The 25,562-nt window shown below is 38.4% G+C and overlaps 1 protein-coding gene and 1 long non-coding RNA gene across 5 annotated transcripts in view; both read right to left on the bottom strand.

Moving 5' to 3' along the window:
* lrch4 (leucine-rich repeats and calponin homology (CH) domain containing 4) overlaps positions 1-15,793 on the bottom strand; it is an 88,576-nt gene extending 72,783 nt beyond the window's left edge. Inside the window, exon 1 of one of the 2 annotated variants that reach the window (XM_088015355.1) lies at positions 15,390-15,793. In XM_088015355.1, the coding sequence (XP_087871481.1) occupies positions 15,390-15,561 (172 nt within the window). In that variant the 5' untranslated portion in view covers positions 15,562-15,793. The remainder of the gene's footprint in view (positions 1-15,389) is intronic. The other variant, XM_088015356.1, reaches the window with a different exon arrangement.
* A 3,854-nt stretch (positions 15,794-19,647) lies between these two features.
* On the bottom strand, positions 19,648-25,205 carry LOC106910290 (uncharacterized). 3 transcript variants are annotated; one of them, XR_015766179.1, is made up of 4 exons: positions 23,981-25,018; positions 22,153-23,899; positions 20,085-20,183; positions 19,648-19,985 (listed from the first exon to the last, which is right to left on the bottom strand). It is a non-coding gene; the product is annotated as an uncharacterized LOC106910290 (long non-coding RNA). The 3 variants fall into 3 exon arrangements; XR_015766181.1 differs by lacking the exons at positions 22,153-23,899; positions 23,981-25,018 and adding an exon at positions 25,170-25,205; XR_015766180.1 differs by lacking the exon at positions 23,981-25,018 and having other exon boundaries at positions 22,157-22,273.
* Between the last annotated feature and the right edge of the window lie 357 nt (positions 25,206-25,562).

The raw sequence follows: 25,562 nt of genomic DNA, 5'->3' as shown, positions 1-25,562 counted from the left end.
GCTATTTTTCATTATTTGTCAAGTTCATTACCGATTTGTGTGGCATACATGAAGGTTGCTTCTCTGTGTTTGTTTCTGGTTCTGTTCATTGTCTTCAAAGTTTTCTTATTCAAAGATGAGAGAATGACTAAAATCTGAGCTACAAAATGCATTTCAATAGCATTTTCAAGGCAGCAGGAGGACTTTCACTTTCAAGTTCAACCACCTTCAAATTTTTTACACTAATATTGAATATTGATAAGTCAAAACACAAAGTATGTACACCTCAAAAACTTGGACAATGTGTGAATCTTAAGCAGCATTAAGAACAAGATTGTTACATATTTTTGGAAATAAAAATTACTTTAGTTTATACTTAAGATGCAAATGCTTTTTTCAAAGAAAATTGTGCTGTTTACATATTTTATTTGGCAGATATGTTTCAACATTTTTTAAAGTTTATGTCACAAAGTATATGCATAGTAATTGATTTGTCAATATTTATTAGCCATTGTATGTAAATACTTTAAACAACAATAACATATAATTAAGTTTTCAATAACCAAGAACTAAAATATTTGTGTATTATAAAATCCCTCTCTGAAATCATTTGAAGTCTACTGTAAAATTCATGTTTAGTGTGAATTTACTACATCAGGATCAAATAACTTATTATTCCTCCATGAGAAATTATAATCATTACGCTTAAAAATTATTTTTCAAACTTTATTAATTTCTACAATATACGTTTTACACAACTACTACGTATTTCCATCTTGGCCAAAGCCCTATCTGGCAACCCAACGGGGTTCAACAGGTTCCACTGTAATGGTGATACTTAGTGGTAGATTCAATTACTTTGGCCATCTTCCTTCAATTAAATTAAGTCAAAAATATTCAAGGATAATTAACCAATACAATTACCATTGAAATAAAAATTTATAAACAGGCAATATAAGTAACACGTTTTCCAAAAACTGTCATTGCCATCCCCCAAAACATCGGCACCAGTTGTGACAGCTCTGAAACATCCTGGACACCTAATGGCAGCTCTAGTGGAGGCCAGACTCAGCTGTTACAAAGGTGCTGAAACCAATGGCATCCCTGATACCTGCTGTGTATTTGATTAATTCAAAGACGAAAGGAGTCGGCTGGATTATTCAGATGAACTTTAGTGAATAAATAGGATGAACGAATCATACATGATATAAAGAACGTGTAGGAATTCAGCTAACATAAGTATTTCTGCGAAAAAAAACTCTTATTAAATTCTGTCTTCTTCGTCTGTCTTTAAGTTCTTCTTCTACTAGTAATAAAGCATCATGGGATATGTAGTCCATTTGCCGAAGTCAGTGGCAACACTGACAGCTAGACCCGAAAACAGTGGCACTAATGGCAGGTGTCAGAGGAAGTGCCAGTACGAGGTGCCGAGGTCAGCCGAAGTCAGCCGAACGCAGTGGCAGCTCTGGCAGCTAGTCCCGAAAGCAGTGGCACTTGTGGCAGGTGTCACACCTGCCACCGGAAGTGCCATTAGTAGGTGCGGTGTCACGATTTGCGCTCGGCCCTGCTGTGATTTTGTAAATTATGATAATTTAATGCAAAGTTGGCATTTTTAATGGACTTTAAATGCAACTTTTAGAGCAACTTTGCATTAACACCTGGTGAGGTGTTCTGGGCACGTCCCACTGGGAGGAGGCCCCGGGGAAAACCCAGGACACGCTGGAGGGACTATGTTTCTCAGTTAGCCTGGGAACACCTTGGGGTTCCCAGCGCCCGGAGGAGCTGGAAGAAGTGGCTGGGGAGAGCGAAGTCTGGGCCTCCCTTCTGAAGCTGCTGCCCCCAGGGCCCGATCTCGGATGAACCGGAAGAGAGTATGCATGTATGCATGGATGGATGGATGGATGGAATGTTTTAGGAATAAATTGTTAAATTTATTTAGCAATGAACACAAAGAGGCTGAAACCAGTGGTTAGAGTAAGTGTGAAATGATTGTAAATACACTCATATTTCTTATTTGTGTATTCCTTCATATACAAGTGAGCTTCAAACATATTCTTAATGCAAGAATCAATTTTTAATGTAAATTTGGTTTACATTAAGGCTTTAATTACAAACCCCCAATAAAAACCCCACAGTTCCACACAGAGCCAGTAATGAAAGCATTTTCCCCCAAGGGTGAGCTGAGAACATTCATCAGACAGCAGCTTGCAACAACACGATGCCCCTGGGTCCACAAGGTACACACTTCCTACAATGGTGAAGCTTTGTTTCCCTCTGTTCTGGGCTACCAGGAAACACGAAGGAAGAGGCGAGCCAAGGCTCCATTTTGTGTGTGTGTGTGTGTGTGTGTGTGTGTGTGTGTGTGTGTGTGTGTGTGTGTGTGTGCATGTGTGAGAACCTTTGATCTCAGAGGGAAGCTGCTCCTTTTGGGGATGGGGCATGATGTCTACTAAACTTCTGCTGGCCTTGTCTTATCTCAATCAAATAACAAAAACACACTTTTTCTGTAAAGCATCATTATGACAGGCCTCTTACAGACCTGCTGCATTTAAGAAGTAAATATATTTTACAGAAAAGAAAAGAAAAAAAATCCTGTCTGCTTATGTTCAAATATCTAAAATCTGGATATCTGGAGAAGATTAATAATTGCTAAGCTGGTCAAGAGTTAAAAAAAACAATGCTTAGCACAACTTAGGGCCGGGCAATGAATTGTTTTTATCGATTATTTTAATTTTTTTTTTAATGTATTTTTTGGAAAATCTGGATTTTTTTTTTCCCACCAATGCACTTCTTGTGTTTCCAAGAGTGATACTAACCTACCCAAGAACCATGCTCTTGTTTGACAACCATTATTTCAACTTTGAGTTCAGGTCAACTCACAGAAGAAATTATTGAAAAATATGTACATCTTAAAAGTTTTTTAAGATATTTTCTGTAATTTGGAGTTTTCTTTTAAGGAAAAATAGTGAGGGAAAAAGTTATTAAAATTAGAAATTGAATTTGGAATAAAAAACTGAGAATTTATTCGCCCAGCATTAGTATAAATATTAAAGATAGCTTGTATTAACAGTCATAGCAGCTTGAGTTTGAAAACAGGAGTCATCCAATATTTGGCTCTGTAATTGAAAATGAAATTCCATATCTCATATTCCACAGCTTCAGCAGAAACTGCAGGAAGAGCACATTTTCTGCTACACCTCATTGAGCTGAGCCTCCTCCTCAGCTCAGAGAAGCTGGCAGGATATCATTATCTCAAGAAAGTGCACAAGTTGATTCCTCATTATGTGGAAGAAGAAATACTAAATCCAGGGTTTCCCCCATTGTATTGTAAGCCTGGCGGCCCGCCATGCTTTACTTTACAGTTTCTGTAACGCTTATTGAAAACTCAGACACAAAATAAAAGAGCTACTAAAGTCGCATTACCAGCATTGAATAAAATCTCTCGTTTGTTGCGCATCTTTGCACGCAGTGCAGCGCATTTAGTACATTATACAGGGTCGGTCCAAGGCTGTTTAAGGCCTGGAGCAGAATTTGACTTAGGGGCCCCTCTTGCTGCTAAAACCATCAGCACCTCTAACAGCTTCTTTGTTAGATTTAGTGAAATCTGGGACAGGGGGAGTAGTTTAATTGGCCAACCTAAAAAGCAGTAAGTTATAATTGCACTTACTAATTTGTATTTGTGAAGAAACGGAGCTCAAACTCAAAGATTAAACTCATAAGCATCAGACTGTGGCTGTGCTATAAAACAAACTATAAAGATTGTTTTTTGAACAATCTTGTAAACTTGCCAGTCCCTTAAAGTTTTACATTTAAATGTTAAACAATTGAAAATATTTTAATTTATGTATGCTTAAACCATTAAATCAAATTTAACAGCATTGATAATCTCAATAAACAAGATTTATTGACATTTATGCAACATCTATCTGTGGTCTTTGTTAAAATATTAGCATTTATTGGGCCCCTGGAAGACTGGGGGGCCTTACGGAGCCGCTGACTTAATTCAGATTAAACAGAAGTGCAAATACTTCATATTCATTTTAATTGTATTGTTTGATTTGTTGTTTTTAAGATTAGTTGTGGGATTAAATGGCATTTCACTGGCGATGTTTTCCCGTAACATATAATTACCCAGTAATATTTTTACATTTCCTGTCTACTTAACATCTTTTAATACAAAACCACGATGGACCACCAGTGGACCGCCTCGGCACCCTGACTACCGGGCTTAGCAAGTTTTCTGGGGGAAACCCTGGAATTCCAGAAGCCACAGTACAAATACTTCTATTTGGACTTTAATATAAGTCCCAAGTAAAATCTGAATCCTTCCACTCAGCCGACAGCCAGTGAGACAGGCTGGTGAATCTGAACAGACTGGCAGCAGCACTCCGATACAGGAGGAACAGACGGAGCCCAGGAAGAGCCTCTCTGAGAGACAGCAGCCGTAACTACCAGGTATGTAAGAGGAACCTACAGCTCCTGATTACTCACACACTTCACTGTGACCACAAACAGCCTGAGCGCTGCAGTAACATGAAATCAAGAATGGACGTCTACAATTGTCTTCACTGAGCAGTAGAAGCCTCCAATTCAATATGAAGAAGAACAAATGAGCAGCCTGTGGTAGGTCTTTGCTTGAATTGGAAGTGGAGCTATTAATGTGTCATCGTGTCTCAAAATCAACAGGTGGGATTTTAGTCTTGATTTAAAGGTACTCAGTGTTACTGCAGTTTTAAGGTTTTCCGGAAGTTTGTTCCAGATTTGTGGTGCATAGAAGTTGAATGGTGTTTCTCCATGTTTGGTTCTGGTTCTGGATACGGAGCAGACCAGAGCCAGAAGACCTGAGAAGTCTGTAAGGTTGATAAAATAGCCAATCTTTAACTGGCTATTAAAGATGCTAAACCATTGAGTGATAAACTAACAACAGTATTTTAAAGTTTATTCTCTGAGTTACAGGGAGCCATTGGAAGGACTGGGTGATGTGCTCTATCTTCCTGGTTTTTAGTGAGGACACGTTTCCGGTCCTGCTAAAAAGCAGCAAAAAAAAACCCAAACAGTATCGACTGCCTGCACCAGTTCTCCGTACTGTGAAATAGTTTCTGCAAGTCGCTGGGAACATATTCTGACATGATTTCAACAGACAACTCCATCTATTAAGTTCTCTCAGCTGCTTCAGCTGAGTCTATGTAAAAAATAATAACATAACCTTGGCTATGTATTTTCTGGGGACTTTCAAAAAAATCTTGATCTCTGGATTCTTAAATGTTGCTGCAACTCAATACAAACAGTACTTCAATTCTTTGAGTTTGTGAAACCTCTATTAAATTTAAAGCTTGATTATTTGTTTAACATAATCTGAATTTACAGACACCACAGCAGACAAAGCAACATTACTGCAGGTAATATTAATTAACTACAGAACATATTAATTTAAAGTGTACATAATTAGCGTCCTTAGTGCTTTGTGGTGCCTTCTCAGCAGATGTCTGCTCTCACTGGACCAGCTCAGGCCTGCTGTCAGCAGATGATCAGCATTACATATACAGGGTTTCCCCAAGAAAACTTGCTAAGCCCGGTGGTTGTTGTATTAAAAGATGTTAAGGTGACAGGAAATTAAAAAATATAACTCTGTAATTATATATTACGGGAAAACATCGCCAGTGAAACACTACTTAAACCCACAACTAGTCTTAAAAACAATAAATCAAAATATACAATTAAAATGAATATCAATTATTTTTTACTTTTGTTTAATCCAAATTAAATCAGCAGCTCCGTCAGGCCCCCCAGGGCTTCAGGGGCCCCATAAATGCTAATATTTTAACACAGACCACAGATACATGAATGTAACACTTGTTTATTGAGATGATCAATGCTGCTAAATTTGATTCAATTTCAGCATACATAAATTAAAAGATTTTAAATTGTTTAACATTTAAATTTAAGATTTTAAGGAGCTGGCAAGTTTACTTTGTAAAAGTTCAAAGAATATTCATAGTTAAATGTTTTGTTACCCTAGCTATAATCTGATGCTGTGAGTTTAATCTTTAAGTTTGAGTTCTATTTGTTCAATACAAATACAATTTAGTAAACTGCAATTATAACTGACTGGTTTTTAGGTTGGCCAATTAAACTACTCCCCCTCTCTCAGATTAAATCCAACACATCTGTTAGAGGTGCTGATGTTTTTAGCAACAAAAGGTACCCCTAGATCAAATTCTGCTCAAGGCCTCATACAGCCTTGGACCGGCCCTGCATGATGAGGTAATCTGCTGTACTACTCAGAGATGCACAACAAACGGAAGATTTAATTCAATGCTGCTTTAGTAGCTCTTTCATTTTGTGTCTGTTGAGTTTTTAATAAGCGTCACAGACACTATTCTGGTTGGTCGAGTTTTTGGGACGCATTTCTCAGATCTCCGCGCAGCCGCGCACATCAACTCTGTCTGACTAAGTGGACAAAGTATTTGATACGGTTTGATGCAGTGTGTAACCAGAAAAATGATGCTAAAAATAATACTATAATAATATAAAATCAGCGTGATGCGTTACTGACAGGAGAGCGCAAAAGCTCCTCACCAGGCTGAACCTGCATGATCAGGTTAGCACTAGTTCGTTAACTAATACACCGGCCAACCGGGAACACTTTATCAGCGCGCAGGCAGAGCGCAGGCAGAGCGCAGGCAGAGCGCAGGCAGAGCGCAGGCAGAGCGCAGGCAGAGCGCAGGCAGAGCCGGGCGCCGGGCAGCGTGTTGAGATGGAAAAGCCGCACAAAATTCTTTGTTCACAAATATAAATCATTCTCGCCGCTCTCTCAACACACCTCTGAAAGCGCGACTACAAGTTATTCCTGCAGTTCACGTAGAGCTGCGCAACCAGAGCTAACCAGAGTGGTGTTTAAAGTCCTACCTTGATCAAAAATTCTGGAAAGAATCATAATTACTCACAGGGGGTGTATGTAAATATCCATACAGGTCAGCCTGTGTCCAGTTTGAGTGAAAGGAGGCGCGCGGGATCCACGCTGAGATAAACTTAATCCAGCTACAGCAACGCTTGAGGCAACGCGCAGAGGCGCCAGTGGTGTGATTGGTCCGGCTTTAAATGCATAAACTATAAACCTATCTTCTATAAACATCTTTAGGAGTAAATCTGCTCCGCCAGTGAAGCGCTCAGAGGAACAGAGACGCTTGCAATCCGGCTTAAAAACAAAGAAAGAGAAAAAAAAATGTTTTTTTTTTATTATCATTATTTTCCTAAAAACATAAACAAGAAAGGCTTAGCTTGGCGGTGGCACTAGTAAAGGATGGCGTGCCATCAGGCCTATAATACACTCGGGGAAACCCTGAAATACACAGAAAAGATTTGTTATACACATCGACATGCTGCCTTCAGGTACCAATACAATGTAATCTAGGACAGCTACATAATTCACGTGGAATCTGATTAGCCCTCTGATTGAAGACTGTTGCTGTATGACAGTTTCATGACTGTCATGACATGCAAACAGCTCAAAGATGATATTCCACGCCAACATGTATTAGATTTTTGAATATGAATTAAATCGAATGAAACAAACAGTTGTTGTCCACTTCATTTGCTTTTGCTGTTCCACTTCAAATCTGTGTCTGGCAGTGTGGTTGAAAAAGTGGGCAGGGTGCTGGTACCCAATATAGTCCATGGGCCAGAGGCCAAAATTTGACATTTTTGTCCGTTTCAGGGTGGCAAAGTCTATCAATATTTTTTGAAAAGATACATGTCTCTAGTTAATATTTTGATATGATAGCCCTTCCAAAATGGTAGCTGAGTCATAGTTATTCTCATGAAGTAAACAAACCCTTTGGAAAAATTCTGTATTTTGGGACTGCTGTAACTCTGGTTTAGGGTCATGGTATGGGCATTTGTCAAAGGTCTGTAATGCAATATTTGGTATCATCTTAAAGGGGACACTCTTGGCTTTCATTTAAGCCATGTTTTGAGTTTCTCTGACCAACACAGAGGTCATTAGAGGTCATTAAACCAAAATTATTACACATTTTTCCACATCTTTTGACCAAACTAGATACCCTTCTTTCATCCCATCGGTATCCAGGAACATCAGGGACACAAGAGTTAATGACTAAAATACTCAACAGACTCTAAGGAGTCAGAAAATGTATGATATGCCTACACTGTCTGTCTATGGGAGGCGAATATGAGCTGTAATTTGAAGTTACAGACTTGGGCTATAACCTTAACTGGTGTATATGTTGGGGGTTTAGTGGGGGTTGTTTAGCGTGTCACTCTTGTCTAGTGTGTTAGTTATAAAAAAGTTAATCAGTAATAGTAGAAATGTACACTTACATAGACTTTAGGATGCTGTATTGGCCTATTTATCAGATTTTGTGAGTTTTTCCATCCTGGGCTACACAATAGTAGCCCAGGATGGCCACATAGAGACATAGCAGAATGAGAGAGGATACCACCCTCATTAAATGACTAATTCTGAGGTAAAATAAAAAAAAATGATTTTGAGATGCTTAGCCAACTATTGACAGCATAATTCAGATTATTATATTACATTTCTGCCAACAGATGATAACCTTAGGCATATCGGTACCATCTACATTATGCTTGCTGAGGATGTTGATTTCAATCAGGCCCACAAATGAGTTTGTTAAAAAATAAAATCAGTAAGATGTAACCATTTAGATTCAGCATGTAACTTTTATTTTAAAATATATGTATTTATTAAAACTATTACTATGTTGTCCTGAGATCCTCCTCCTGGCTCTGCTTGGTTGTTTCAATTTAGCACTGTGAGAAGGCAGACGGGCTTGATTTTTCTTCACAGATTATTTGTCTCAGCATACTGTGACAATATGGTGACAGTTTCAACAAATATATAACATAATTTTTTCCCTAAAATATACATACTGCAGCATTGAACTGCCTTTGTTTGGATGCTGTTCCTACCCTCTGATAGCTACACAATTTAGCTGAATAGTCTTACTCTGTACTTTCAATTTCTACTTATCTGGAGCAAAGTTTAGTGCTGGTTTACAGTTACAGACCTGGAAATATTATTGACTTTTTGTATTTATTTCTTCAGATGACACATAGCTATTAACAGTAAATTAGAATGTTCACCATCTGAGTATCATTAATCCATTTGGAAATAATCCAGTGTGTGTGTGTGTGTGTGAATAAGGATACTAAGACACCTGCAGGAACCAAAGGTTTCATTTTAAAAGCCAGAGCCGCTACCAGATACTATCTCGCCTCAGAAAACAGACTTCAGTATCTAAGGTAACTTAAAGTGCTTTTCTACTGGAAAGTCACGCACTAACCAGTTAGTGCGTAGTTCAGTTCTACCCCTGGTAGTGAGTTTTTCCATTACCCTCTCTATTCCTCACTATTGTGGGAGGGCCTTTAGCACAGCAACTGGTCAATTCTCCGCAGAGGTTTGAAGTGACTCTCAGCCATGGAGAACCTCAAGGTTATGGTTCAGATGGACTCAAAGATATTTCATTTTGTTTTATAGAAATTTATTGCTGGCCCAAAGATAATGATAAAGGCTTCGATCAGCTGATTATTTTGCGATATATGAAATCGCTTTGGTCCCTACCCTGATCGGTCAGGCTAGTACTACACTTGAAGTAGATATGGAAATCTGAGAACAGCCAGCCAGAGCCACGCTGGATCTGCTAAAGGAAAATGAATCTGGCCGAGGTGGACTGAGGCCAAACCAGTTAGAGGCAGGCTGGTAGAACAGCACCTTTAGGAACATGACAGACAACGAGCCCACAGAAAGTGAGAGACATTATGGCCTACAGAAGCCTGGGATAGAGATGAACAGATATTCCTTTGTAGAACTTATAGAGAAAAGCTGGGTAAACGCTCTAAGTCAGCCTCAGTCAGACATAGTCAGACTTTTCACCAGATTCATTGTATCACTAATCATAGTCAGTGATTTGCTGTAAGCTCATCATGCTGGAGAGGAAGCTGATATAAAGTTCAGACAAGGTCATTTAGAAAAATACTTACCAAAAACCACATTCCATGACACAATAAAAACATTCCTAAGCTTCAAAAATAGTGGGATAACTCTTTTACACCACTGTTTTAGCTATCTAACAAAAGGAAAGAAAACAGATTGAAATATTTTTGAGTGTATCATAATAGTTTAACAAAGAAGAGACCTTCATATTTAAAAAGTCTTTGGTCATCCGCTAGATCAATGGCCTTTTCTCATGTTCATAATAACTCTAGCAAGTTTCCTCTTGCAAGAGAGTTGGAAGAATCAGTTGATGTTGAATAATAGTCTTGATGGATCATTGGTGAAATGAAAGTTGTTCAAAAACTAAATGTTGATGGCAAGACTTATTATAATAAGAATACTGATATTACTTTATACCTACGTAAGGATGCTGGATGTGGATTACAGCTCAGCTTTTAACTCCAACTCCTGACAAGTTGGTGGAGAGGCTAGAGTCCCTGATACTAGGAGCAGGACTGTTCTGGTGGATCAGGGATTTTTAAACCAACAGACCCCAGCATGTCCAAATCAACTCCCTTACCTTCTCCGCGGTCACACTCAGCACAGGTATGCCCCGAGGCTGTGTCCTCAGCCCCATCCTTTACTTCCAATTTACCCACGACTGCAAAGCCACCCAGAATAATATCGTCTTGTTCAAAAATGCGGATGACATACAGAAGATGTTCAAAGGCTAATAACATGGTAAACCCATGGTGAAGGGAGAATTCCCTTACCTTGAATACCAAGAAGACAAAGGAAATAATCCAAAGAGGACAATCCATCCAGGGCTGAGCATAGATGGTGAGCAAGTAGAAAGGGTCAGTAGTTTCAAATTTCTGGGAGTCTACATCTCAAAGGATTTCAACTGGACCTTTAAAACCAAATACCTCTTTAAAAAAATCCCAGCAGAGCTTCATTTTTTCTGAGAACCCTCAGGCAGTGTCGTCTGTCCAACAAGCTGATGACCAGATTCTGTCACTGACTTACTGCTGTACAGTGAAGGTACTTCCACTGTACAGAAGCAGACAAAGGCACCACTCTACTCCAGTTTTCCTGGGACATTAAGTTGCTTCTCCACCATTTGCATATTTAGAAGCATGAGCATTAGGTTGATTGACAGCGCTAAAAGAACAACCAGTCAAAAACACCCAGACAGGAGGAGGGTCTTAGCACTGTCAATCAACCTCATGTTTATGCTTCTAAATATGCTAATGGTGGAGAAGCAACTTAATGTTCCAGGAAAACCAGGGTAGAGCAGCACCTATATGAGGATGACTGACAGCGCTAAGACCCTCTTCCCACTCTGATTGGTTGTGTCTGACAGAGCAGAATATTTGTTCAGATGACAGCAGGTCCAGAGGGAGAAGACAGAAGAGCTAATTCTTTACACAGATTATCCATCTTATATTCTCAGGACATAGAGATCATTTTAATTAAGTAAAAAATATTTTTTTTAATAAACGTTACATACTGCAGCTTTATGTAGAGAGCAGGAGACAGTCTTGCTGAAGATCCTATGGGAGTTTTTATATATTAAAAACTGAACTGACTGGACATACAAATTAATTGACTTAAAGTTATACATTTACATATTTTTCCTTTTAAATATTTATTTTTATTTGACTATAAACTTTTATACTTTGAGCAATTTTTCACTTTTTTATTGGCAATTCTATTACTCAAGGCAATCAATTTTAATGTCAGCATATGATGACAATAAAGTTCTTTGTCTTTCTGTCTGACTATGGTCTGCCTATCTATATAGCCATCTAGCTGGTACAGGTTTATGTCCTCACATCTAATAGTCTAATAGCCTACTATCTTGCTATGTATGTGAGGACCCCCAGCATCAGGAACAGTTGGGTAGCATGCAAGCTACCTGATGTGCAAACAGGCTGAAGAGCTCAGAAATGTGCAAGCTCTAATGTTGCACCAAGACTGCTTTGAAATATAAGACTGCATGCTGGTAAGGTAGTTCAGCCAATGAATTTAGGTGTGTATAACAAGGGACACATCTAAAAGTTGCAGGACTCTGGCCCTTGAGGAATGCAGTTTGAGACCACTGCCTTAGTCTGTTGAGTATTGCAGTTGTTAACTTCATCTCAGGTACAGCTGGGTTAAAAGAAATGTGGTAGTAAATGAATAGCAGACAAACAAAGGCTGTTCAATGCTGCTGGTCACCTGAAGCTTTCTGTAGCTTTCAGTGTACTTCCAAATCTGCTCCTTAGTTGCATCTTTTTGGGGTTGGTACTGCCTCTAGTGGTGTGGGGATGGTAACACAACTAATATAATTACATTACTAAATCAGAATACCGCAAAGTCTTTATTATTTATTATTAATTTTTCATTCTCTTAAGAATGTAGAGCTAATTAAATGATCTAAACGAGACCTTAAAGTGGTTCCAGTTTCTCTCGATGGCCAACTTGTTGAAACTGTGGCAAATTTTAAATACCTTGGGTCGTTCATGGGCAGTCAGCTCAACTTTGCTGACAAAACTGACTATATTTTGAAGAACTGTTGTCAGAGACTCTACCTTTCCAGAAGACTTAGTGATCTTGGAGTGAATTTGGAAAAAAAGCATTTTATTTGTCACAAAAGAAGGGTTCGGTGAATGCGCATATGAATCTGATGGGTTTGGTACCTCAAAAAAGGTTAAGAACCACTGGCCTAAGGTTATCATCTGTTGGCAGAAATGTAATATAATAATCTGAATTATGCTGTCAATAGTTGGCTAAGCATCTCAAAATAATCATTTTTTTTTTTATTTTACCTCAGAATTAGTCATTTAATGAGGGTGGTATCCTCTCTCATTCTGCTATGTCTCTATGTGGCCATCCTGGGCTACTATTGTGTAGCCCAGGATGGAAAAACTCACAAAATCTGATAAATAGGCCAATACAGCATCCTAAAGTCTATGTAAGTGTACATTTCTACTATTACTGATTAACTTTTTTATAACTAACACACTAGACAAGAGTGACACGCTAAACAACCCCCACTAAACCCCCAACATATACACCAGTTAAGGTTATAGCCCAAGTCTGTAACTTCAAATTACAGCTCATAATCGCCTCCCATAGACAGACAGTGTAGGCATATCATACATTTTCTGACTCCTTAGAGTCTGTTGAGTATTTTAGTCATTAACTCTTGTGTCCCTGATGTTCCTGGATACCGCTGGGATGAAAGAAGGGTATCTAGTTTGGTCAAAAGATGTGGAAAAATGTGTAATAATTTTGGTTTAATGACCTCTAATGACCTCTGTGTTGGTCAGAGAAACTCAAAACATGGCTTAAATGAAAGCCAAGAGTGTCCCCTTTAAGATGATACCAAATATTGCATTACAGACCTTTGACAAATGCCCATACCATGACCCTAAACCAGAGTTACAGCAGTCCCAAAATACAGAATTTTTCCAAAGGGTTTGTTTACTTCATGAGATAACTATGACTCAGCTACCATTTTGGAAGGGCTATCATATCAAAATATTAACTAGAGACATGTATCTTTTCAAAAAATATTGATAGACTTTGCCACCCTGAAACGGACAAAAAAATGGTCTGGCCCATGGACTAATATACAGAGTACAGTCCTCAATGAAGACGTACTACTGGGGTCAATTCCTGACCCTCAGGCCTTTGCTGCATGTCTTCCCCAGACAGGACACCCATTTCCTGTCTGGAGACAGTAACTATAGGCCTCTTGAGCAACAAAAGAGATGTTTAAAATAAAAAATGAAAATAGTTAGGCAGAGATATGAAGGTGGGAGTTGGAATCCTTGCCCATTATGATAGAAAGAAGAGATGATTTGAACTTCTTTCTCCGCTCTCTACTCTGGATCCAAGATCCTCCTTCTCACCTCCTCTGGGATTTTGGGTCATAGTTCAGGTATTATTTGAGCTTTTGAGATCCTAATCAATTCCTCCCACTTGTAAAAACAATAGTCTGTTGCCACAGTTACATATAATAACTCTCCGGAAATAAAAAAGTAAGAGAAAACAAAAATTCTTCCAGGTGCACAGCATCCAGGACCAGATGGAATAATTGTCCAAACATGCAACGCCTCAACTAAAAAATTATAAACTAAAGTCAAGAAAAATAATTCATCAGAATTAATGCAACAGTGCTTCAACATCCTGCCAGACACAAGTTCAAAATTCAGGTAGAAGTTCAGACGACACATAAAAGAACACGTTTGACCACATTTACTCAGAGGATGATTAATGTCATAGTCACCGTTTACTCTTGCTTTGCCACCCACAACATTATACATCCAGGTATGGAGATCCTCAGAGTGGAACTCTGGCTCAAACACATTATGCAATTCAAATGCTTCAGAATCCTTGTCATAATCTGTCCAGTTTTCAGTTTCTTAGCACGTTGCCTAACAGCAGCCTATTAGCTCCAATCTTAAGCCTCTGGTGACGTCATTGACCTAAATAACAATAAAACTGAATTGGAGGGTTCTTTTCCTTCAGTTTCCTCTTTTGCAAACTTTGTACTACACAAAATCCAGCATTTGAAATCCACAATTCATTGTCCAGTTTTGTGTGTGTGTGTGTTTGTTTGTTTTTTTAGATTAACCACTGAATATCTTTAAAATGTCCCTCAATGCTGTTGTCCATAATCGTCTGTGTCCTGAGCCGTCTTCTTTCTCAGGGAGGTAAGACACGAGATAGAAGCAGGGTCAACTTGAGGCTGTCATGTTGACAACTAAACTAGAGAAACTAATTGTCGAAACAAAACGAGAAAAGTAGAGACACTACGGTTAAAAACTAACCGTTTTAAAAGCAGCAACAAGATGTTGAAAAGAAGAATTCCGAGGCGACCGTAGAGGTAACCTACCAAATTATATGGGTTTCTACACTTGTTTTCGGCAGGAAGAGGAACTCGCTTGTTTTTCCTCCATTATATCCTCTCTGAAGTTATTTTAAAAGAACACAAAAATCTCCTTAAAAGCTAACAGCGCGTGTTAAAGAAACAACGACTACGTTAATAAAGTCTCCCAGCTATAAACCTTCATTATTAAACTTTTAAAACTGGTGGAAACTGCATGCTAATGGCGATGCCAGACACGCAACGCATTTTGCCCCAGTGATTACGTTAACATTGATAAGCTGCGCTTAAAAGCAGCATACTAAAGTTGAAATACACTAAAAGACTGTATTTGTGTTTGAACGATTAAGCAGTGGTTAAAATCCCGAGAGAAACTGAAACAGCGAAGTTTTTTCAGAGTATTGTGCAACGCAGAGGGTTGAAGGAGGACGTTCCTTCCCCGTTAGAAGAAAGAAGCAGGTGGCGACAAAACAAAAGACGCTTCTCATAACAGCGAGAGTTGGCTTTTTCTGAATTATACACAAAAAAACTAATTAAAAGATGACGAAACCAACCGACCTGCATGGGTTATGTCGGACAGGTCGTAGTTCCTGGCGCTGCGAGGAAACTCCTTCAGCTTTCGGTTGGATAGGTTGAGAGCTCCACTTGCGGCAGCCTCCTCTAGAGCTTTCTCCACGCTCCGACTGGCCGCTACTGTGGCCGGCAGCTGGGCTCCATCCCCAGCAGCCATGAAACGTACGGGTCTGCCTTCTTTTTTACTTTGCTTGCCGCGGCCACACCACTCTCATACCCCACAGGCTCGTGAAAAAAATGAACACCGAGTCACTCTCGTTTAAAACTTCTTTAAAAGTGAAAAACTAAAACTGACTGTCGATGTCAGTTGTTCTCGCTTCCTTCGCACAACGCGAGCCGCGTTCACCAGCGAGCAAAGGAGGCACGAGCTGTCAATCTTTCAGGAAGTTGAATCAAGTTTGAATCATTTCACAACAACGTTGCTCCGAGAATACCCATCACTTCAAAATAAAAGTATTTAACTATAAAACTAATCGAACGTATTATTCTGTTTGTTGCTCTTACTTCTCTGAACCTAAGAATTTTGAGGTTATTTGATGATTGATTATTTTCAGATAAAATGATCAGTCAATTAATTTTATTTATAAAGCACCCTTCATAGTGGAAGCAGCTCAAAGTGCTGTACAGACCAATAAAAACAAACAAAATCGAACAATTACCCACTCCAACCCCACAGGGAAAACCACACAACTGCATGGGAAATGCACAGATTAAGCAAAAATGATTCAATACAATACAGTTAAAAAGATGGGTTTTGAGCTTGCTCTTAAAGACAGCAACATTTTCTGCAGCCCTCAGGTTGTCTGCCAGACTGTTCCTTAAACGGGGGCCATAATACTGGAAAGAAGCCTCACTATAAGTGTGTGTTCTGACTCTTGGAAGTGTTAATAGTCCAGTGCCAGAGAATCTCAGGGTCCACAGAGCTTCGAAAGATAATAGCAGCTCTGCAAGTTAAGATGCTTCAAGACCATTAAGACATTTAAAAACCACTAAAAGAATCTTAAAATCAATCCTGAGACATACTGGGAGCCATTGCAATGATTTTAAAACAGGTGTGATGTGAGCCTGCCTTCTTGTCTAGGTTAGCGCTCGAACAGCAAAGTTTTGTAACAGCTGAAGGCTGTGCAAAGTTTTTTAGGGAGACCAGAAAGCAGGGCATTACAATAGATTATGCAGCTGGAAATAAAAGCATGCATCAAAGTCTCAGTATAAGCAAGGGAAAGAATAGGGCAATCTCTGGTTATATTTTTTAGATGATAAAAATCCTATTTGTTTAGTTAAAACAAACAAAATGCAGAATAAAAGTGAACTCAGAATCAAGAAGAATGTCCAGGCTTCTGACTTGTTTTGAAGGTTTATAAGATGCAGTTTGTAATTTTTGAATTGTAATTTATTTCTGATCCTGTGGTCCAATGATTAAAACTTCTGTTTCGTCCTGGCTGAACTAGAGAAAGTTCTGTGCCAGGTCTTTATGTCTGAAATGCAATTAAAAAGTCCAGTGATTGGCTGGACTTAGTTAAAACAAACAAAATGCGTAATAAAAGTGAACTCAGAATTGGTTGGGGGTCGTCACGAGACAATAAGATGTATAACTGAGTGTTATCAGGATAACTGGAAATTGATTCCATGGTTCCTGATGACTACAACAAGTGGAAACGTATAAATTAAAAAATAAAGAACCTAAAGTAGAGCCTTGGGGGATGCCATAGTTAACATCATGAATCTGTGAGGAACATACTAACCATAAAAGTTCTATCTGTGAGATAGGAGCTGAACAATTGAAGAACAGTACCAGAAAGGGCAACCAGATGCTGTAATCTATTTAAAAGGATTTGGTGATTCACTGTATCAAAGATGGCACTCAGATCTAATAGTACAAGGACTATTGGCTTCAAACACAAAGATCTAGCTTGTGTTTGAAGCTAGATCAAACACAAGATCTTTGTAGAAACAGCAAAAAATAGCATTTGTTTGCATGTAATCTAAAATCTAAAATCTAGATTTTAGATTACACCTAAAATCATTGACAATTTTTAAAAGGGCTGTCTCTGTACTGTGGTTCGTCCTAAAACCAGATTGATACTTTTTTTTCTGAAATACCAGTGTCATTTAAAAAAGTATTTTATTGAATAAAAACAAGCTTTTCTAAACTTTTATATAAAAATGGTAAGTTGTGTCCAATTTACCATTTAAATTGTTAAAAATACTAGGATTACTCTTCTTGAGAAGGGGCTTTTAAATCTTGCCCATCTTCAGATGGGCAAGATTCCCATCTGAAGAGAGCAATTTACAATATTTAAAATCTCATACCCAAAACATCTATAAAATGAATGAAAAAGTGATGATGGAATTTTGGACAGTCAGGTGGTTGGTTTGACTTGAAGAAAACTTTGCTGAGCATCTCTGCCTCAATCACAGTGAAACTATTCAGTGTTTCCAGAGCATTCAGTAGATTTAAAACCAGTATTTTGCTAATAATATGACTAATTGACTCGATCTTTCCTCTGAAAAGATATGCAAACTGTTCACAAAGAGAGTCAGCTGGAGTCTGTGAATAATCAGTAAAGTTAGGGTTAGTCAGATTATCAATGGTGGAATATAAAACCTTGGGATTTTTTGTGAGTGTTAATTAATTTGCAAACTATTCATTTCTAGAATTTTGGACAGCAGACTTGCATACAGTGGCTGGTGAAAGAATTCGGCCCCCTTGAACCTTTCAACCTTTTGCCGCTTTTCAGGCTTCAAACACAAAGATCAAAAATTTTTATTATTTTGAGAAGAATCAACAAGTGGGACACAATCGTGAGGGGGAACAAAATTTATTGGATATTTTAAACTTTAACAAAGAAAAAACTGCAAAGTGGGGTGTGCTGTGGTGGTGCAGGGGTTAAGTACAACCCACATATGGAGGCCTTAGTCCTTGACGCAGCTGTCGCAGGCTCGATTCCCGGCCTTGGCGACCTTTGCTGCATGTCTTCCCCTTCTCTCATTACCCACTTTCCTGTCAATTAACTATCAAATAAAGGCCACTAGAGCCAAAAAAAACTGCAAAGTGGGGCATGCAATATTATTCAGTCCCTTTACTTTCAGTGCAGCAAACCCACTCCAGAAGTTCAGTGAGGATCTCTGAATGATCCAATGTTGTCCTAAATGACTGATGATGATAAATAGAACCTACCTGTGTGTAATCAAGTCCCCATATAAATACACCTGCTCTGTGATAGTCTCAGGGTTAAGTTTAAAGCGCAGGGAGCATCATGAAGACCAAGGAACACAGCAGGCAGGTATGAGATACTGTTGTGGATACAAAAAAGATTTCCCAAACTTTAAACATCTCATGGAGCACTGTGCAAGCGATCATGTTGAAATGGAAGGAGTATCAGACCACTGCAAATCTACCAAGACCCAGCCATCCCTCCAAACTCTCATCTCGAACAAGGAGGCCCATGATTACTCTGGATGAACTGCAGAGATCTACAGCTGAGGTGGGAGAGTCTGTCCATAAAACAACAATCAGTTGTGTAGTCGTACACTACACAAATCTGGCGTTTATGGAAAAGTGGCAAGAAGAAATGCATTTCTCAAAGATATCCAGAAAAAGTCTCATTTAAAGTTTGCCACAAGCCACCTGGGAGACACACCAAACATGTGGAAGAAGGTCCTCTGGTCAGGTGAAACTAAAATTGAACTTTTTGGCCACAATGCAAAACGATATGTTTGGCGTAAAAGCAACACAGCTCATCAACCTGAACACACCATCCCCACTGTCAAACATGGTGGTGGCAGGATCATGGTTTGGGCCTGATTTTCTTAAGCATGTTCAGGGAAGATGATTAATATCGATGGGATGATGGATGGAGCCAAATGCAGGACCATTCTGGAAGTAACTTGTTAGAGTCTGCAAAAGACATGAGACTGCACTGTTAAAAAAATAAATAAATAAAATAAGACGACTAATTTACGGTGAAATACTGGCAGTTTTGGTTGCCAGAACTTTGTCGTCTTTATACAGTAAAATTCTGGCAACCAAAACTGCCAGTATTTTACCGTATTTGCTAAAATACGGTAAAATTCTGGCAACTGCAGCTGCCGGTATTTTACCATATTTCGCATATACGGTGAAATACCGTATTTCCTAAAGTATGGTCAAATAAAAAATGAAAATGTGGTTTTGCCGTAGTAAATACGGTCATACTGCCTGAAGCATAATATCTACATAAGTGAAAAACACGGCCAGACTGTATGATATATTGACATTTTATTGTAATCCACTTAAAGAAACAATTTCAATGTAAAAATTCAGTTTAAAAAAAAAGAACCAATTCTATTTCCTGTCCAGTTTCCTCACAGTATTACTGAGATCTGGGGAAAAAAAAAACAAAAAAAAAACGCATGTGTCTATATAAGAGATAACCTATTGTAGAAGGAAAACCGGTGATAGAAGGATTCTTGCTCTGGGTTGAGCGTAACAAGTCACTGAGTTCAGACTTTGTTCAGGATGGTGTGCGTCATGGTTATGGTCTTCCCCGTTACAGGTTGAGATTGAGACTCGCATGTTGTCAAGCAGGTGTTTCCTCTCTGCTGGAAAACAAACAAAGCAAAAGTTAGAATGATGCACTACATGAATATCATATAAATTCAGCATTCGCTTAAATGTTTGTTTCACCTTTGTTGACTTACATATGGAGACTGGTACTTCAACCAGGCAGTGTGATAATTTCTGACTGAAAATTCAGTAGTTCTTAAACCTTTGTTTGTTGTCGACAGGTGTGATCCTTTCTGCAACCAGTCAAAATACACAGACAAAAAACATAAAAACAAGACCTGTTGTTTCAGGGAATTTTCTATCTTCATCCTTCCATCCTTTCTTTTGGGAGAAACATGTTTCTCTTTACAATTTTTTACTTTTTGATCAGTAATTCAGGATAGATGACACAAGAACAACAACTCAATGCAGAAAGTCAAACAGAAAAAAATTCCCAAAAATTCAAAAACAAAGGGTTGATCATTTAAAAAGTGAACAGCCCTTATTTGTTGTGTATATCACCATCAATTGTTTAGATTTGAGCTTTATATCTTGTTATAATTCCATGTTCATGAGGAGTCATTTACTCATGAAAACATGTTTGCGACAACCTCAGATCTCCATGGCAACCATTCGGTAGTGCTTCAATGCTTCCTCATGCAACGTGCCGCCCATTTATACAAAGCTCTGTCTTGGAGCAGCAATCCCCTCCTGAGCGCCTGCCCCAGAGAGCACCCCTCCCCTGCGCCTCCCAATCAGTCTAATGAAGGCCAATAAGTTGTCTTCAACCATTTATGTAAGTTACAGTTCCTGCAAGCTAGCAGAAACAAAACTGTAAATGTGTACACTTTTCATACAGGCAAACACATAGTTTTAAGACAATTTATGCTATGTTAGTTTTTCTCAGTCACTTTTGGTGCATTTCTCAAGTTATTGTTGGCATTTACAAAACAGTGCATTTCTCAAAACAATTTGTAGAAACAGGAAAAAATAGCATTTGTTTGCTTGCAAAATCCTTAGTTCAGCTCTCAAAATTCTGTCAGTTAACATATCAGTGACTCAAAATAAGTTATTTTGATATAGTTTCTCTATGTACAGATAAGAGTCAAATTGATTAGTCATGGGAAGAGACTACAAAATTTACATTTACGCTTTTGCTGTAATTTATTGACGGACCATGCCATGGTGATTCAGAAAGAAAAAGACAGAAATGCAGAGAACCGTCAGATAAGGCTTCTGCATGTTGTTGTTCCGGCTAAATCCCGAATATACCCAATATGGGTTGTCTTGGCCTTTTTATCGCAGCCTGTGGGGTTTACCCTGACTGGGAACGAGAATACAACCTGCTGAATGTGACAGGTAGCCAATCAGAAAGCGTGGTGACGTAAGAACAGAGGGGAATCCCAAACAGCTCACATATCGCGCAACTGTGAGTCCGGTGGATATCGGAGATATGTGGAAATGTTTATTATTATATGTAAAGGTCATTATTACATATGTTTATTCAGTTAAAAATGTTAACTATGAAAAAACATAGTCGCCTCCAAATCATAGTGCAGCAAATAGAGCGGCTGCTCCCGCTGTCTTTTATCCACCGGCTTTTCTTTTTGTTATGTCTTTTATCTCTTAAAATGAGTCCACAAACTGTCACTATTACTTCTACATCGTCATCTGTGTTTGGTCATTCTAAATTCCCGTATGCTATGTTGGGGGTTTTACAGATTTTCTTCTGGAATCGCGATGTTTGTGACTGGAATCGGTTCGTGTGGCTGGAGACACGAACCGATCGAACCTGTTGTACTTTTATCAGATCTGTGATCACAGAGGTTTGGAAAATCGGCCGACAATCCTTAAATCTTGCCGTCTAAACCAGACTTAAGACTCACAAGCTCTACTCATCTCCTTTCGACCACTGCCCAAACGCTCTCTGACTCTGGTCGCTATGGTAACGTTTACATATCCCTTCAAGATGCGCCACAGATGCGAGCATTTTACTTTCGTGAAAATTTTAACTCACGATAATGACTAACGGGAGCCCTGAGCTTGTTTCTCTGCAACGAGACGGTCCCATCTGGGAGTGATGGGAGACAATAACACCCGAAGTGTTGCTTATATCCACAACGTGGTTGGTCTCTACGTGGCGAAGCAGTTGGAAGCTACATTGCCTCATTAGCGAGCCGATCGCCGCATGTTACACAGAGCGGCTTGTAATGTTTGACTCACCTACCGGTCCGGGATAAATCCATCCTCCTGTCTCTTCATGGGCCTTTTCCCCTTTGCAAAGAAACTTTCCAAAGACATCTGATCCGTTTCTTACTCATTTTGCTGCTTGTGGGCTCAGTGTTGGCGCGCAAGTAACTGAGAGAATCCGGTTAAAGGATTTTCAAAATAAAAGATCCTCCAGACTCAAATAATACATAAAACGGAAATATTTAATTATTTCTTGCGTGGCTCGGTACCAATTGGTCCACGGACCGATACCGGTCCACGGATCGGGGGTTGGGGACCACTGTGTTAGAGAAACTCAGGACTCGCTTGGGAGCAATTTACCAATTCAGGACAGATTTAGAAAAAAATCGAATATAAATTAATTAAAATATGATTGACATCATGACAACTTCAAGACTTACACAATGAACTTATGCTCTTTTGGAAGTTGAGACAATTCAAGTCTCGTTTAACACATTTTGATCAACACGATTAAAGCAAATTACAATGTGGGAAAAGCAGAGAAGTGCACATAATCAGTTACATGATGTACAAAAGCATTTGCAACTTGCTCAAAGGAATGAGAAACTCATTTTTTGATGTGCAGAAGTGACACAGTAATTTGAAGATTGAACATGTAGTTTTAAGAATTTCAATTCTGTTCTGAGAAATGCACCAAAACTGAGAAAAACTGTAAAATATTAATATTTAAATTTGCTTATCTTAAAACCCTGCAACTGTCATGGACCCAGTGGCTTTAATGCAAGTATTTTGGGGGTGAGAGTCAAGAGGTCAAAGGAAAATATTAAATATTAGCTCCAAGCTTTATACTTCTAAGTATTACCAAAGTATTGAAACAAAAGCTAACGTGTTCTTCACAGTTTTAACTTGCATGCATGAACATTTCACACTCAAAGTAATTCAAATGAATTATTGAACCATACTTGAAAAAGTTGCTTCTACCATTAACAATAACTTTAAGCACATGCAGTCTAAAGTAGACCAGAAATATTACACAATGGTAAAAATGGCCGTGTTCCAATTTTGGGGGGATTTGTAGACACTGTGAAATTTTGAATCAACATATATTTCCTGTAAAATGTTACATTTACTCAGATTAAACTTTTGATCTGCCATCTATGATGTTCTATTACGAATAAAATATTAGATCTTGGCACCTCCACTTCATTGCATTCAGTTTTTATTCACAAATTGTTTAGTGTCGCAACTTTTTTGAAATCTGGTTTGTGTGTGTATATATATATATATTGTGTGTATATATATATATATATATATATATATATATATATATATATATATATATATATATATATGTGTGAGATTATAGAAAATTCTGTATATAAATAACAAGATTGAGTTGAACCCGAAATGACGAGTGAGGCAGCTCTTTACATTTTCTACTTATTTTTGAATATAAAAGTAAAAACGTCTTATTTTAAAAGGATTTAATTTTGAAATTATATGTTAAATGTGTTTGATATTTTCTGGTTGTCTTCTAGAGGGCTCTCTCTGTCATCCAGAAGTGAGAGAAGTCACTGGAAACAGAAAGTTTTTCAGCAATGAGCACGGCAAATTAGTGGGAAAAAATTGAAAATTAGATTTTTCATTAGGTTTTTATTGTTGAAGTTATGCATAACATCTGGTTGACATTTACTGGTTGTGTTGTAGAGGTGTCCCTCTGTCACCCAGAAGTGGTAGCAGTCATTGGAAACAGATATTTATTGAACAATGGGCACCGCAACTTAGGGGGGAAAATAAAAAAAATTACTTTTTTGAAATAATTTTATTTTGAAATTATGCATAGTATCTGGTTGACGTTTACTGGTTGTGTTGTAGAGGTGTCCCTTTGTCATCCAGAAGTGGTAGGATTAATTGGAAACAGATAGTTTCTCAGCAATGGGCACGGCAACTTAGGTGGAACAGATCCAAAGTACTACTTTAATGGTCTTTTATTTTGAAATTACACATCAGATCTAGTTGCAACTAGAGAGAGAGGGGGAGAGAGAGAGATTAGTTTTTCAGCATATATTATTTTCTGTTTGCAAATGCAGCGGCTGGAAACCTATTTTGAGTAGGTCAAACATGGACCGGATGTGCGCTTTTATTGTGAAAGCACCACGTAAATGGGTGTACCATAATGTCTTGAGCTACCGCGCACTTGTATATTGTGTACTGGGCCGGCTGGAGTCAGAGCCGGCTAGCTTTACCGCGGTAATGGAAGTGTTGCGTCTGGGAAAATTAAATGTTCCATATAGTAAAAATATCTAGCTGCAGTGCATGTACATAAACAGCATGGCTCAAAGTACACATTTCTTTATCAGTCGGTTAAAGTTAGCTAACTTCAGTTAAAACCTGTGATGCAGAGATGTGTTGTCCTTCTCCTTCTCCTGAACGCGCAAAAATAGAAACTTGATTTCAAAGACAGTAGCCGCATCCTGATAAGGACCAGGCCTACTGGGCTCTCAGCACCATGAGCTAGCACCTGCTAGTTAGCAGCCTCTCATAGCCTTAGCCATAGACATAATAAAAGGATAGACGCCTCATGGACCGCTCTCGCTGACGAGATTTAGGGCGGCCATCTTGGAGCGGTAGACCACTCCACTCAGCCTTGTGCTTAGCAGGCACAATGACGTATCAGCCCAATTAATCGATCATAACACGCTTTTTTGTTACTGGAAACCATATTCAAACATCTATCAAGGCAACATTTATAAACAATTGTATTTTTTAAGTATGTTTTTAATGTTTTTAATACATAGTTCATCATATTTAAATATGCTTATGTAACCGGATCCTTTTCTGTGCTGGTTATTGAGTGAACAGGCCGTGACGCAGTTTATCTTTTAAAAGATGATTCTCGGTTTATTTCTGACGAGAATACAGACAAAACAACCGTGTTAAAGGTTGCCCGCTCCAAGTCCTACACAAAACAAAAGTATATAACAAAAATTAACTTAATAGATCTATAAATAAACTGAATGTATTTAGATGGAAAAATAAAACGCACACACCTCTCCCGCAGGACAACATGACAAAAGGGGAAGGGCTAAGGGGCACAAACAATTTAAAGACAATACCACAGAAGAAGAAATAAAAGGGAGGAGCTTCAATCTTAAAGTAACACGGTTAAAACAATGACAGAGGTGTTTCAGTAAGATAAGGAACAAGACAAATAATCAAAAAAATACATTTTGTGTAATTATAACAAAAGAGAATTACAACCAGGTTACACTTAGTGGCTATAACAATAGAACAGGAATGGAATATTCTGATATCGATGTATGAAGAGCATATTACAAAGCACACAGCCGTTCATAATTTATTTAATAAATTATTTAGTAATATGAATATATATTTATATAACTATACAAACACTAATAAATAAAGATTAATAATGGCACAAA

This window comes from Poecilia mexicana, unplaced genomic scaffold (genome assembly GCF_051168715.1).
Source record: "Poecilia mexicana isolate PSO_F unplaced genomic scaffold, ASM5116871v1 scaffold_18, whole genome shotgun sequence".
Taxonomy (NCBI): Eukaryota; Metazoa; Chordata; class Actinopteri; order Cyprinodontiformes; family Poeciliidae; genus Poecilia; species Poecilia mexicana.
This window is presented reverse-complemented; position numbering and strand designations above follow the sequence as displayed.